Genomic DNA, 14,898 nt, shown 5'->3' on the forward strand with positions numbered 1-14,898 from the left:
TGGGACGCCAATTATGCCCCCTCCCTCTATCCCCTCTTTGAACTTCGAAGGTTCAGGCCTTCGAAAATCTTTCGAAGTCCTTGTTGGACCACCTTGGCTATATCCTAAGGTTAAGAAACATAATTGTTTGTAATACCTAAATTATGTTTTTTTACTAAATAGGATAAATATGCGAGTTTCATTTTTCATATACATATATATTTGTATCCCCTTCGATCTTTCTCCATTTCACAATAATTTTCAACCGCTGCTTAAAATAAAAAGTTCATTACATCTATGAGCGCCTAGCAGCAAATTGCTTAGTTAAAATTTTGCGCGAAGTAGGATTATGTGTATCTACAGTAGAATTGAAAACGCTTTCCGGCACGAAAAGATTTCAGTTGGTTGAGTACTACAACGTGGCAACCTCTCCAATCCTGCCTCAGTTCAGGGCGCCTTGCGAAAGGGTTTCGTCTTTCCAACGACCACATTGGAGGACGTCCTAAGGTAATTTTTTTTTCAGATAAGGCCAGATGACGAAAAGGGAAGTGTACTAAATTGCAACACAAAGCAATTAAAATAATTGATTTGAAACAACACATTAAGTCAAGCTAAAATTTCCTAAATAATTACAATTAAAGACGATTACCTACTAAAAAAGGGCCAAAACTATTCGACCTTTCTACATTTACTGGTTTTCTACACGTTGAGACATGCTACAAAAGCAAAATTCAAACGTCTAAGTTTTACTTTTAGTTTAAACCAAGTGACCTCACTAGGGAAATCTACGAAATGGCCACACAATTTGGTTCGGAATTACGTGACTTTGCGTTGCTTTAATGACTGACTAAAAAGAGGTTTAAACAAGGTGTTCCAAATCGAGTGGTAGGGCCGAAGTATAGCAACTTCAAATATTCCATGATGTTTTTCCCTAAACAAGTTTTATAACTGGAGTGTTTTAGTTATAACCACCAAATTATATTTTTCCCCAATGAATACTCAAAGGGGTCATTCATAAAGCCCTCTAATAATAAGCTATTTATGGAGTTTTCCTTGTGATTTTATGTTGTACAAGTTACATTTTCGACCTAAAATCGCTCATATGTACTTTGCTCCTATCACCCTGTTTATAAAGTGCCTGATTTCTTGGCTTCCACTGTAAAAACGTTTTCCCTAAACGATGCCATTCCTTACTAACTCTAGGTATGCCTCTTTATACAAATAAAACTTTTGTATGGAAAACAATTATTGAAAAATTGGCCACTACTATATAACCGACTAACTAGCACAACCTGGTGATCATTTTTGTACCTTTAATATTAGGGCAATCACGAGCTATATGGCCCGGCTTCCGACACTCATAACACCGCCTTTCATAGGGTTTTTCCTCATTTCTCCACCACGGATTTCGTCCACCACGTCCGCGACGCCCACCGCGTCCACCACGACTATAATTGTGGACGTTAAGAGTAACGTCACCGTTAAAGGTGGCTTCTCTTAAATCTTTCATTTTGCTAAGCCTAGGCCAGTTAACAACAAATTTAATAAACTTAATAAATTAACGTCGATTGGTTGCTCACACTCTATTTCTTAAACTTGGTCATATAATTTAATATCGAGTTGTTAAATATATGCTTTAGTTTAAAAAATATATGTGAAATTACAAATTATTGTTAAATTGTTCATGAAACTTACTTGAGTTTTTCGATCCAAAGTTTGAATTTGAGAGTTGACGGTTTGGCCAAAGATACGGCCAACTTGAATCAACTTCTCCCGCGTACGAACGAAATACAAGCTGGCCGTCCCTAAAACTAAACAATATTTTTTACTAACCTACAGCAGTGCTGCTATGATCACAATATTTCCTGCCAGCCTTTCAGTCTTTCATGTCTATGGTCTTTCAGTTTGGTTTTACTCTTTAAAGGCCTAACGTACTATTTTGACGCTACTTTCGTGAGATTTTGAGAATCCTGATGCCCTAAGGTTAATATTCTACCACAAGACTAATTATTGCTTTCATTTCTAATTAATTTTAATTAACACATTGTTATTTTGTTTTAATTTCGATTTCCTTATTCCTTTTTTAAAATCACGTTAAGCCTACTTTCTAAAGTGTATGTTCTCATTATTCTTTAATTTTTATATATATATTTCAATTTTATTTAACGAAATCTGTGTGCCTTTGCAAAAACATTTGGGTCTGTGTGTACCTTTTCAAACACAAAAAGGTCTGCGTGTACCTTTGCAAGTACAGAGGCGTTCTGTGTGAACCTATACCAAATACAGTAAAAATTTACACTAATTTTTGAATAATTGAAATGTTTTCTCGAGAAAAACGAAAAAAAGTAAATAAGCGTTTAGTAATGCAAAAAAGAAGAGCGGAAGCCGAGCTAAAATTGCAAGTTCAGAGTAAATCATTGAAACATGACCAAACTAACAAACTTAAGTGTAAACGATACTATCTTGAAAACCAGGAATTCTTTAAAAGAAATAATGCAAAAAACTACGTGGAGCGTAAATTTCTACTTGATAGAGTGAAAAAACTAAGAGAACTACACCGCCAGGTGGAGCCTCTAATTTGCGTTCAAAAAATAAAAAACCAAATAAAAGGGATAATTTTGTCTTTGCGAAAAAATTCCTTAATACGGGGATTTTCAAAACGAACAACGAAAAGATTCCTAGTCATACGTCTAGCTGAAAGACTGGCGGCGTCAAAGACTTTTGACGGTGAGACTAAAAACAAAGGCACGAAATCTATCTCTTAAGAGCTAAAATTCCAAGTGCTAGCTGGAAAAATATTGCATTTGAAAAGGCAATTATATACGCCCACGTAACGGAGATTGATAGTGAATTTAAGGATTTCGTTGAGAAAATCAAAGAAATTCGGTCCATTGATCCTTGCAATTTAGCAGAATTTGTGTTTGGAAATAATGGCAAATGAGTCACATTACGGCTAAATTTTTCAATTGAATTCTGATGGTCGTGTACGAAAAGTTCTGAAAGACCGTGCTACCAGTTTGACTAAAGAATTGTTTGTTGATGAAATGGGAAATATCGTTGACATAAAAAACAATAGCGCAACTAGTAACGTTGAACGAGTTTTACAAGTTAATGAGTCGGGAGTTGTTACGAATCTTTTCAACATTGTTGAAACTGAAGAGAGGAATCCGAAAGCAAATTTTGTGATCAATGAAACGTGTCTATACCACCAGATGGGAACGAAATAGTGGTGAGAATAGTTCCGCTCCTAGGACACACGGCTTACTGCGCTGATAGCGATGAGTGCCAAAGTCATTTGCGTTCTTTCGCTGGACTGGCTCTTCATTATTCGGGAACTAGAACTATTCTGAATAGTATTTATCGCGTCAAAGCGTTGCTCGACGCGTTAACTAAAATTTCAAATGAAATTGGAAGTGGTGAATACAATTCTCTGACGAATGTCATGGCAGAATCGAGAATAATGCTAGCCACACGTGGGAAAGATTTAAATAAGGAACAAAACAATGCTCCCACAGGAAGCGTTAACGCTCCTCGGCCGACTCTCAATGAAAGTGAAATCTTGAGTCTTTACGAAAAAATCAATTCGCTCGGACAATGCTATACACCAACACGTTTCACGACACGCCCTGCGACTACTGTTTTAGATTACTGAAATAAACTGCTTTAAGAGCCGTGGAAAAACTAGTAAAAAGTGCTGTTTTTGATAACGAGGCCTATCTCATTTTAAGAGCTGGCTGGATAATGAATAATTCAGACGCTAGAGAGGCAGACATGCTTCTATGTCGTTACTACGCTACGGATTTGGGAAAGGGTAAAGTTCCCACTAGATGTTCTCTCAACAACTTGGCGGTTGACAATCCTCCGCCAGATGTCAACGTTGCTTTCGTATAGATTGTCTTACAGCTTTTAAAAAGCCTTTTTAGCGTGATTCAGCCAAACACGATTCTTTATTGGAGGTCCAAAACGCTTTAATTACAAGCGATAAACCCGTTAGCTGTTTTCAACAGCATTTTCGGTTAATTTTCTAATCGAATCAGAAAGATTCGTAGAAAAATTGAGCCAAGTACAAATTTTGTACGTTTTTCTTGGGAAAATTGAATAAGGAGAGCCAAAGTGCCTCTAAACTGAGCCTTTCATTAAAGAGCCAGTTTTCATGGATTTGAATAGAAACATCAAATTGATGTACAAAAATCCTGCCGAATACAAATTTAGTACTTCTTATAGGCGAAAATAAGAGCAACGTTAAAAATGGGTTCTGAAAATTTTGACCAGAAAGAACTCCTTATGTATCTTTCATCGTCAGTAAACGAACCTTTAGAGTCGTTGAACAATGATACGGTCGATTGTGACATCATTTCTTTGCATAAACACAATGATCAATCTGAAAGATTTGCTGATTGTGATGACTGTTCTGAAACAAGCTTAACTGCAAAGAATTCAGTTCGAGGGGTTGAGGAATTAGCTATTGAGACCGATTGCACTAAAACCACGTCCAGGGGAAGAGAATGGAACCCCTCTGGAAATGAATTACATGACAGTAATTTAGTAGAAGAAAGGCACATTGTGGCCCAATTTCTTGACGGAGATGAAAATCTAAATTGTCCAGCAGAATCTAAGGGCGAAATTGGTAATTTCACGCGTGACATTTTGGGAACTTCAAAAACCCTTGCATATAAAAGTGGTATTTCAAGAAGCCTCAAACCAGAAGAAGCGCTAAATATTTTAATGGATGTAAAGGATGGGGTTAAAAAATAACGTTTTGAGATTTTGCCCAAAAAAATGAAATTAAAGGGGGATATATTTTTTACCTTGTATCGATGACATAATGAAGGAACGAGAACTATATATTGACGGAATGCGTTGGAGAAATTCTCACACTACCAAAACGTACCAAGACATCATCAAATTGTATTGCGATATTAGACCTGGATTTGAAAAAGTAGGTAGTAGCCCAGGACTTTTAGGGTTTGACCTAGAACATTTGAACATTAAGATGAAAATTGGTACATGTGTTATTTTTGACCGAACAAAAAATATACTAAAAGTCCCCTGCTGTAGAGCGCAAGCTTTCGCCGCCATCTTGGAAAATGGCCGTCGGGAATGCCAGCTTCAATGTATTCCACATTTTTCTTCAAAAATTATGAAAACTGGTACATATTATGATTGTAACCACCTGAACATCATAGTAAAATTTTACAGCTCTGATTTTGATAGTTCGGTCGCCATATTGGAAAATGGACGCCGTGAATGCTGGGTGCACTGTATTTCACCATGTTGTTAGAAAATTATGAAAATTTATTGATATTGTAGTCAGAGCTGTGTGAACCTCATTGTAAAATATTGTAGCCATTCATGGGATAGTTTTGCCGCCATATTGGAAAATGGCCGCCGGGAATTTCATTTAGATAGAGTTTATTTTTAAAAAATTATGAAAATTGGTAAATGTATTGTTGAAGAACGTTTAAAAAATCATACTTGAATATTGAAAACGTGCTACTGATAGTTTGGGCGCCATCTTGGAAAATGACTGCTGGAAATGCTAAATATATTTCAAATACATAAATCTTTTCAAAATTCCTATATTGAGTAGTTTATTTTCATTAACGTAATAAACACAAAAAATTGCCATCCCCAAGTCGAAATTATCGACGCCATCTTTAAAAATGACCACTCAAAATTATTACCCTAAATTCTGAAAGAAAGAAAAGTTATTCAAAGCTGTAATTCTTTGCATATGGGAATACAATCTAATATGGGGTTTATACATTCTAGTGTTGTTAAAAATTAGATTTAAGACAAATCTAACATTTCGTTCATATTCATCGTCAGCCTGAGGATTTTTTCCCTTATCATATTCCAAATTGAACCTGAGGAACCGCCGTCATGGCACACGTGATCGGCCAGCGGGCCCGACACACGCCACTTGAGCAGGTGACAGAAGCTGGACACCGTCAGCGGCGAGCCCAGTCAGAGGGTGGTGGGTGACAGGGAAGGATTAATGCAGCTGAAGGCTCGAGAGGACTGGGGAGTTCCCTCCAAGCACAGCAGTGCCATACGGCCCATACAATGTATCCAGGACCTTCAGAGGGTTGCCAATTTCGGGTAAAGTCAATTAAGGCAACACCTGGGCGGGGGGCGATGCAGCCGAGCAAAACCTTTAGGGAACGGGTCGGCATGGAACGGTCTGAACCAAGGGCGAACACAAGCAACTCCCGAACCGGCACCCTGAACTCGAGCCCCCTCAGCCACGACAAACCCTTTTGCTCTGCTCCATCATAGCTAGGACCGCGACAATGTCCACGCATTGTTGAGCAAACTAATTCGGATCGTCTACATTCATAGTTCTTTACACAAGAAGTTCCGCACTTAAAGATAATGAGTATTAAAAGTTGGTAGACTATCACGCCCGAATTGGAACGTCTTCATTCTTAAATCTGAAACCAAAACCACACCGAGAAGAGAATCTCAAATCGACACATTTGAGAAAAAAAAAGTTCAGACATCATTTCTTTCATTTACATGCTGTAACTGGATGTGGTTATGATAAGGCGGGGTAATGACAGATAATCAACATCTTACAAATAAGTTGAGAGTTTTTAATGACAATATTAAGTCAACAATAGCTAGGGAACGATTTAATCCCGAACACAGGGGATGGGTTCGCGATCGCGAAAGTCCAAGACCCATTCACACCACTCTCCTTCCTGCATCAGATGAACTTATAACATTTACTACTTGTACCTGCAGTCCGCAGAACATCTTGTGTAAAGAACTGTGAATGTAGACGATCGGGATTGGATTTCTCGGCAATGTGCGGTCATTGTCAAGGTATTAGTTAAAATAAAAAATCTTCAGGATGACGATAAATATGAACGAAATGTTCAAAACGTGTCTTAAATCTAATCCTTAACGACTCCAGAATGTATTAACTCCATATTAAACGATATTACCTTATAAATATCTGAGTAATATCGGTCCGCGACAATTTGGTCTCGCCGTTATGGTCTTGCCGATTTGGTCTCGCCGTTTTGGTCTCGGGAGAATTGGGTCTCGGTAAAAATGGGTCTCGAGGCAAATTGGTCCAGGAACAATTTGGACTCGAGACAAATTGGTGTCTGGACACAAAAGGGTCGTTATAAAAAGTATCACCCCTACAGCATTTACTTAACACAGCCAAACCCAAACCAACCCAACCGAACCTTGTGTGGAAGTAAGAAGATTATGTATATGAGTAGGAAAAGTCAACCCTTTAGCAAGAACAATTTATTGACAATAATAGAAAGTATTTTTTTAAATTACAAATAGCTTATTCCATCAAAAAATTATGTGACAATCCACGAAGGTATTCAAGAATTTGCCGATTTTTGAAGTCTTTGACAATATTTAGGATTTTTTCATCGTTTCGCTGATATTTATTACGTTTCCTTGGTGGCTCAGCTCCACTAACGTAGCGTTCGTAAGCAACATATCGGCCCTTTTGAACGGTTTTAAGTCCTTCGATGAACTTCCACATTGAAGGATGGTTGACGTCAAGTTCGGCTTGCAATCGGCGGTGGGCTGCTTCTGCGTAATTGTTCGTCCTATCTTCTTCATTGAGAGTCCTTTCGTAGACAGACCATACTTCTGGTGGAAACCGTGCTTGACGTCGGCGGCCACTTCTCTGCTGTCGTCCAAGATAAATATCTTCAAACCAAATAAGGATCGGTACTAGTTCGTCGCGTAAATGGAGAGTAAGCGCGTCGAAAGCTTTATCAACATCCGGGATAGGGACGAAAGCCAAAGAAACGATCATGCGAGCTTGTAATGCAAATTCTGCTTCACCGTCATAGCGAGACTTCAGGTCAGTGATTTGCATATGCCGACGAAAATTCTTTACCAGGTGAAATAGACATCCATGAACGCTGCTTTGGGGAAAGTTGCGTTTCAAAGAATTTATTGCAGCAATCTCGAAGTCGATGGAAAACATCAAAGGATTGAAAGACGGCCAGGTATTATTGATTAGCGTAAACAATCCATTATACGTCAACCCGGTTTTGTTTGGAAGAAGAGCGTACAGTACAGGAAAAACGAATCCCCCACGTTTAGCCAATAAGACGTATACTTGCTCAAATAGCGGAGGTAAAAGACTAAATGTCCCGTCTATAAACACTTCCTCCATACTATCAGACCAATTCTTGTGAGATTCTTTTCCAAATAAAGGCATCGATTCGGGTCTTCTGCTCCACTATCGCCGAGAAGGAAAAGTTCTTTGCGGCCTGGAACGGATCCGTAGAAACGATACCTTTCGGGAATAACAATACTCTTTAAGTCCGGTGGTGCATTCGGAGCCACGATGGTTGAATGTGGTGCTCGTTGAATACATTTTCTCGATGCTTCATAGCTAGGAATTCTGCCTTGAATTGCCTGACCGATTCCGGCGACAACGAAATTGTGTATCTGACTGGGCTTTTCCATCGTCTCTATGGCTCGTTTCTTCATCATCAACTTTAGCTTTGAGACTTCCACAGCAGCAGCGTCACTTCCATGCGTATGATGTCCCAGTCGACTTACGATAATATTATTTCCCTCAGTGTGAAGTCGAGCTTTACATCCGTATCCCCTCTTGCTGCATCGCCAACACTTAGTCCTTTGATCCTTGCTCAGCATATGAAACGTAAACATGTTTCCTTCGTCGACTAGCTTTTCTCCTCCTCTTAACAGATTGCTTTCCATAATATCAATGTACATAAATATTCGAGATTTCTCATTTTATACCATTTTATCAACGTTTTTTTCGATAATAGAAAAAATAATAAAATCTCCAGTAGATACATTTATAAACCTAGTACCGTCTTTAGGCCAAAAAACGACGTAAAAGTCATATTTTCTGACCTATTGACGGTACTCAGTCTATCGGTTCTCTAGTAAAAATAATACGCTACAACCAAAGAATATGAACTTTAGAACCGAGTGTGTTAGCTTACTAGATAACTGTTAATATGTAAATATTTTGAAAAAGGTGGCAGCTAATTAATAGGAAAATATTTTGGAAAAGGTGGCAGCTAATTAATAGGACAATATTTTGGAAAAGGTGGCAGCTAATTAATAGGACAATATTTTGGAAAAGGTGGCAGCTAATTAATAGGACAATATTTTGGAAAAGGTGGCAGCTAATTAATATGACAATATTTTGGAAAAGGTGGGAAATAATATTGGGACCATTGTTTGGAAAAGGTGGGAAATAATATTGGGACCATTGTTTTGGAAAAGGTGGCAACTAATTATTGGGACCATTGTTTTGGAAAAGGTGGCAACTAATTATTGGGACCATTGTTTTGGAAAAGGTGGCAACTAATTATTGGGACCATTGTTTTGGAAAAGGTGAGTAGTATAGGGCCCCACTTCGTACCACGATAGAGGTATAAATTAGGAGCGTGGGAACTAAAATTAGCATATTTCAATGGTTTGAACTGTTCGCCGCCGCCGCCGCCGCCGCGGTGAATCTTTGCGAGTTCCTTCCCCCCTGAGACTCACCCCGCGGGGTTCCCCGCGCGCGCCGCGAGTTCCTTCCCCCATTTTAACTCCGCGTGCGGCGCTAGTTTCGTAGTATTCAATTCCAGGAAAAATTCTATTGTTAAATTCTTACTATCTACGTAGGTGATTAATGCTTTTGGCATATATTCTATAGACCCATACTTATAGAGAGTATCATAGACTTATGGTGATAACTTATAGTGTTTTTATACAGTTGTATTGTTATAGTGAAATCAATTCTAAATAAAAGGAATAGGGTAATAGAATTTAAGCTTAGCAATAACAATGGAATCAAAATTAAGCCGAGTATATTACGATTCTGAAAACCCTCTTAGTTACGGAAGCGCAAATAAATTGAAACAAGGAGTAAAAAGTATTTCAAAGAAAAAAATTGAGACTTGGCTTCAGTCTCAACCTACATACACTATTCATAAACCAAGGAGAATAAACTTCCCTCGAAATCAAACTTATGCTACAACAGCTGATGAAGTATTTCAATGCGATCTAATTGATCTACGACGTATCAAAAAGCATAACAAAGGGTTTCAATACATTTTGACTATAATAGACGTATTCTCAAAATATGCCTGGAGTTTTCATTTAAAGAATAAAACTAGTAGAGAAGTTTTAAGTGCATTTCAGAAAGCGATCAAAGAGAGAAAGCCTTTGCGTATTAATGTTGACCAAGGCAGTTAATTTCTATCAAAATTGTTTAAAAATATTTGAAGAAAGAGGTATTCAACTCTATACAAGTGTTGGAAGGATAAAGTGCGGTGTTATTGAAAGATTTAACAGAACGTTAAAGGATAAAATATTCAAACTATTTACAAGAACCAAAAAATATAATTACACTGTAAGAAATAGTGGTGTAAGTCTACACCTTTTTAACTCTTTTTGATGGTGCTAAATTCAACACCATTTCCAGTGTTGGTTTACAAACCAAAGGGTGTTAAATCACACACTCTAAGAAAATGCATAACACTTTAAAGAGTGTCGCAGAACGCCTTTCAGAATGTCGCATAACGCCTTTCAGAATGTCGCGTAACGCCTTTCAGAATGTCGCGTAACACCTTTAAGAGTGTCGCGTAACACCTTTAAGACTGTCGCGTAACACCTTTAAGACTGTCGCGTAACACCATTCAGAGTGTCGCGTAACACCATTCAGAGTGTCGCGTAACACCTTTCAGAGTGTCGCGTAACACCTTTCAGAGTGTCGCGTAACGACTTTAAGAGTGTCCCGTAACGACTTTAAGAGTGTCCCGTAACGACTTTAAGAGGGTCGCGTTACGACTTTAAGAGTGTCGCGTAACACCATTCAGAGTGTCGCGTAACACCATTCAGAGTGTCGCGTAACACCATTCAGAGTGTCGCGTAACACCATTCAGAGTGTCGCGTAACACCATTCAGAGTGTCGCGTAACACCATTCAGTGTCGCATAACACCTTTTAGAGTGTCGCATAACACCTTTTAGAGTGTCGCATAACACCTTTTAGAGTGTCGCATAACACCTTTTAGAGTGTCGCATAACACCTTTCAGAGTGTCGCTTAACACCTTTCAGAGTGTCGCTTAACACCTTTCAGAGTGTCGCTTAACACCTTTCAGAGTGTCGCATAACACCTTTAAGACTTTCGCTTAACACCTCTCAGAGTGTTGCATAACACCTTTAAGAGTGTCGCATAACACCTTTAATAGTCTCACTTAACACCTCTCGGAGTGTTGCATAACACATTTAAAAGTGTCGCTTAACCAGGGTTGGCAAAAATCCGGATAATTTGAATAAAATCCAGACCAGTGGTTTTTATTGGATTAAACCGGATTTTATTGGATTTATCCGGATTTTTTAAAAACACGAGTTATTTTAGGTTTTTTTGAAGGCAAAGTACTTCTGTTTAGGTCTTATTTTAGTTTTGGGGCACTCCCCGACCCCTAGCCCCGATTCCAATATAGTCTGCTAGTTTAACTGATAAAATGTTTTCACGAAATGGATCCCTTACAAGGGGACTTTCCTTATAAATTCCGGGTTTGGCTTGGCAAAGGCTAGTGGGCGGGATTTATACATGCACGTATAAATGCCGGTTCACGGGTAGTTGAGCGGTTTTCAAAAGAGCGTTTTGGAATAAAGCGGTTCCCAAAACAGCGGTTTGCAAAACCGCGTGGAAGCAAAATCTCGGTTGCTGTTTCCGCGTTTCTCAATACAGCGCAATTTCCCAAAACAGCGGTTGCTGTTTCCGCCCAAACTGTGATTGATAGGGAGGGAAATCTCTATTATATTAAGTATACAGGGTGGCTTCGGTATTAGTGGCCAATAGCTTCTATGGGATAGTATTATTCCACTGAAAATAGTATGTTTCCTACCATATTGTGTTGCAGGATTGATAACGTGAATAATAGATATGTAATGCAATAGACTGCTGTAATCGAAATAATGTTAAACGTATTGCCCACAGTTTAAAGGGAGGGTGAAGTAGAAAATCAAGTGATTTTTTATCGATTTTTCTACTAATTATAAGACCAGTCTGCATAGTCAAACATCCAGGAAATACTTCCGAATGATTTTAAAATTCGAATTAGGTTCAGATTTTAAGGATAATTTTAAAGAAGGCCCTCCGGCCAATCGCGTAACGTCCTGCCTAACTGGACAGTAACCGGTAACATAACTATTAGTTTTATCATTCATAATAAATAATCTTTAGTTGTCGCTACATATATTTTTGCCTTGTCTCTGGTTGTATTTTAATTATTTATATGGCACAAAATTGATTTTTCCCCATTCGTAATTAAGCCGGATATTTTAGGTGGATTTTTTTAAGTGGATTAATCCGGATTAAACCAGGTGGTTTAAACCGGACTGGATAGGTAGTTGCCAACCCTGCGCTTAACACCTTTCAGAGTGTCGCATAATACATTTAAGAGTGTCGCTTAACACCCTTTAGAGTGGGAATTTTTTAGTAGGATAGTAGTAGTAAAAATACTATATTGACGGAGAAAATACTATGGATAGCTACATTTTGACCACTCATGAGGCATAATTGAAATATCGAATACTCGAATGGTTTTGCTGTTTAATTACTGTTTGAGCATTTGCTATTCCGCAGAATTATTAGCATTTAGTGATATATTCATAGCAAGGTTTCACCTTGAGAGAACTTATTCCCCTATAAGGAGGAAATTTCTCACGTTCAGAACTATAACCTTTTAAGTAAGGCTATTTCTGGGATGAAGTGTTTAACGTCTGCATGTAAATATGACCATTTGATCAACTTAAAATGCAGTGTAAAACTGCATGAAAAATCGGTAAACATTCCCGTATTAAACCTTCTGAAAAAAGGCAGAAAGTTTCCGATTTCTACAAGTGCAATGGAAATTTAATTGGTTTTTGAGGCCATAATATTCAGGCAGTAGATTTAGACGTTCTTGTTAAATTTAATAATCTCTTTTCACTAAGAGTTTTTCAAGCACAAGAAACGCGTTTAACCTAATTTCAACAACAACATTATTTACTAAAACAAAACCCTTTTTGTACTCTAATTTTTCTATAAATAAAACATGTCAGAAAAGCAAGTGCCCCACATGTTGGCCTGTCAACACTAGACTAGAGGTCTAAAAATGGTCTCTACATGGTTTAAACTTAAACATCATACCAGTAAAAGTTTAAGTTTAGGTGTATTATGGTTTATTTTTTACAGAGCAAACGTCTCTATCCCGTTTATCAGTCCCTTTAGAGATTCAGCGTTCATGGCGCTACTATTGATAATACTTCAATCCTAATTTTTTTAAGAATATAAATACTAGCGTTGTGGTTTTAAAACCTAGAACCATCAGAGACCATTTGATTATTGCCATAAGAGAAGCAAACACCGCAGGACAGGGCTGCCATCGGAGGTAGTTTCCCTCACACCAAGAAGCACCGTTAGAGGCAGTGGTAGTTGGCCAGCCTTCCACGTGTAATGACCGGGGTTCGTCTGGTGAATTTAGTCTATATTTATTCAAAACCAAGGAAATGAATATAAAAAAGTCATCAAAAGCTAAACTAAATATAGATGGCGCAACAAAGAAGGTTAATTTAATGTTAAGTGTACACGGCACCCACACTCTTCCTAAAAGGCCCAAAATGCAGGGCTTCCTTTGAATAAAAAAATTTAGAAAACCCTAATAATAACAAAATTTATTCTGATCTAAATTGCTTGCGTCTGCTGATATAAATTTGAAATTCAAACAAAACTTTCATTAAAAATCCATTAATATCTCAAGAATTTACTGTAAATTGTTTATTTACCCCGATTTAATTATCAGTTTATCCTTTTAAGCATCATTTTGCAATAATATCAAAGGATATGTTATTGATTATGGCTTATTTCACCTTGCTTTTATATTTAGATAAGCTAGAAAATCGTTAATCAAGGTATTCCCTTGCTACTCCGTCATTATCGGAGAGCGTCTTTTGACGCTGTTTCCTACTTTGGGAAGGGCGAACTAGGTGCGGGAGGTCGGTCAAATGGTACATCCCAAGGTTGGTTTCCATTGTAAATTCTGTTCAATGAGAGGGAAAAAACATGACCATCTGAAGAAATATTTTCATTATTGGTAACTCTTTAACGTTAATTAACCAGAAACCTAACCTTGTAACTTCGCCAATATTATTAATTCAGGCCTGAGCGCGCTCCTATTTCGAGAATTTTTTTGGGTACCTTTTAATTCGCCCAATGCCTACGCAAGGGGTGCGCTTTAGAACCTAAATTTCCCACGAAATTTGAAACCCAGTAAAACTTGGCGTGAATATTCATATAGTAGACGATGGTCATTCCCTTTTTAAAGGGATGAGGGATGAGATTAGATAATAGAACATCAAGAATTATTAGAATATTAGGGAATCGTTGTAACTTCTAAATATAAAATAAGGAATTTAAGAATGAAAAAACCTTTCTATTCGTTTAATTTTTCTAGTAAGTTTTATTTCATCTCATTAAGTGTGTCGCTTAACACTATTAAGAGTGTCGCTTAACACTATTAAGAGTGTCGCTTAACACTATTAAGAGTGTCGCTTAACACTATTAAGAGTGTCGCTTAACACTATTAAGAGTGTCGCTTAACACTATTAAGAGTGTCGCTTAACACTATTAAGAGTGTCGCTTAACACTATTAAGAGTGTCGCTTAACACTATTAAGAGTGTCGCTTAACACTATTAAGAGTGTCGCTTAACACTATTAAGAGTGTCGCTTAACACTTTTAAGAGTGTCGCTTAACACTCTTAAGAGTGTCGCTTAACACTATTAGCAGTGTCGCCTAACACTATTAGCAGTGTCGCCTAACACTATTTTGCGACTTATTTCTAAGAATTCCAAATGAGAAAGTTAACAGTAAGTTGTATTTCTCAAAGATATTTTTTTCTCGAGGGGTAAGACAC

General features: G+C 37.8%; 1 protein-coding gene across 1 annotated transcript; it reads right to left on the reverse strand.

Moving 5' to 3' along the window:
- Positions 1-7,195: 7,195 nt before the first annotated feature.
- Positions 7,196-8,664, reverse strand: LOC149685498 (uncharacterized). Its single transcript, XM_089871132.1, has one exon. The coding sequence runs from the start codon at positions 8,180-8,182 to the stop codon at positions 7,286-7,288; it is 897 nt and encodes a 298-aa protein (XP_089727258.1). The 5' UTR covers positions 8,183-8,664; the 3' UTR covers positions 7,196-7,285.
- Positions 8,665-14,898: the final 6,234 nt, after the last annotated feature.

Source organism: Phalangium opilio, unplaced genomic scaffold (assembly GCF_054372755.1).
Source record: "Phalangium opilio isolate 3A_F unplaced genomic scaffold, DU_Popi_V2 ptg000032l_1, whole genome shotgun sequence".
Taxonomy (NCBI): domain Eukaryota; kingdom Metazoa; phylum Arthropoda; class Arachnida; order Opiliones; family Phalangiidae; genus Phalangium; species Phalangium opilio.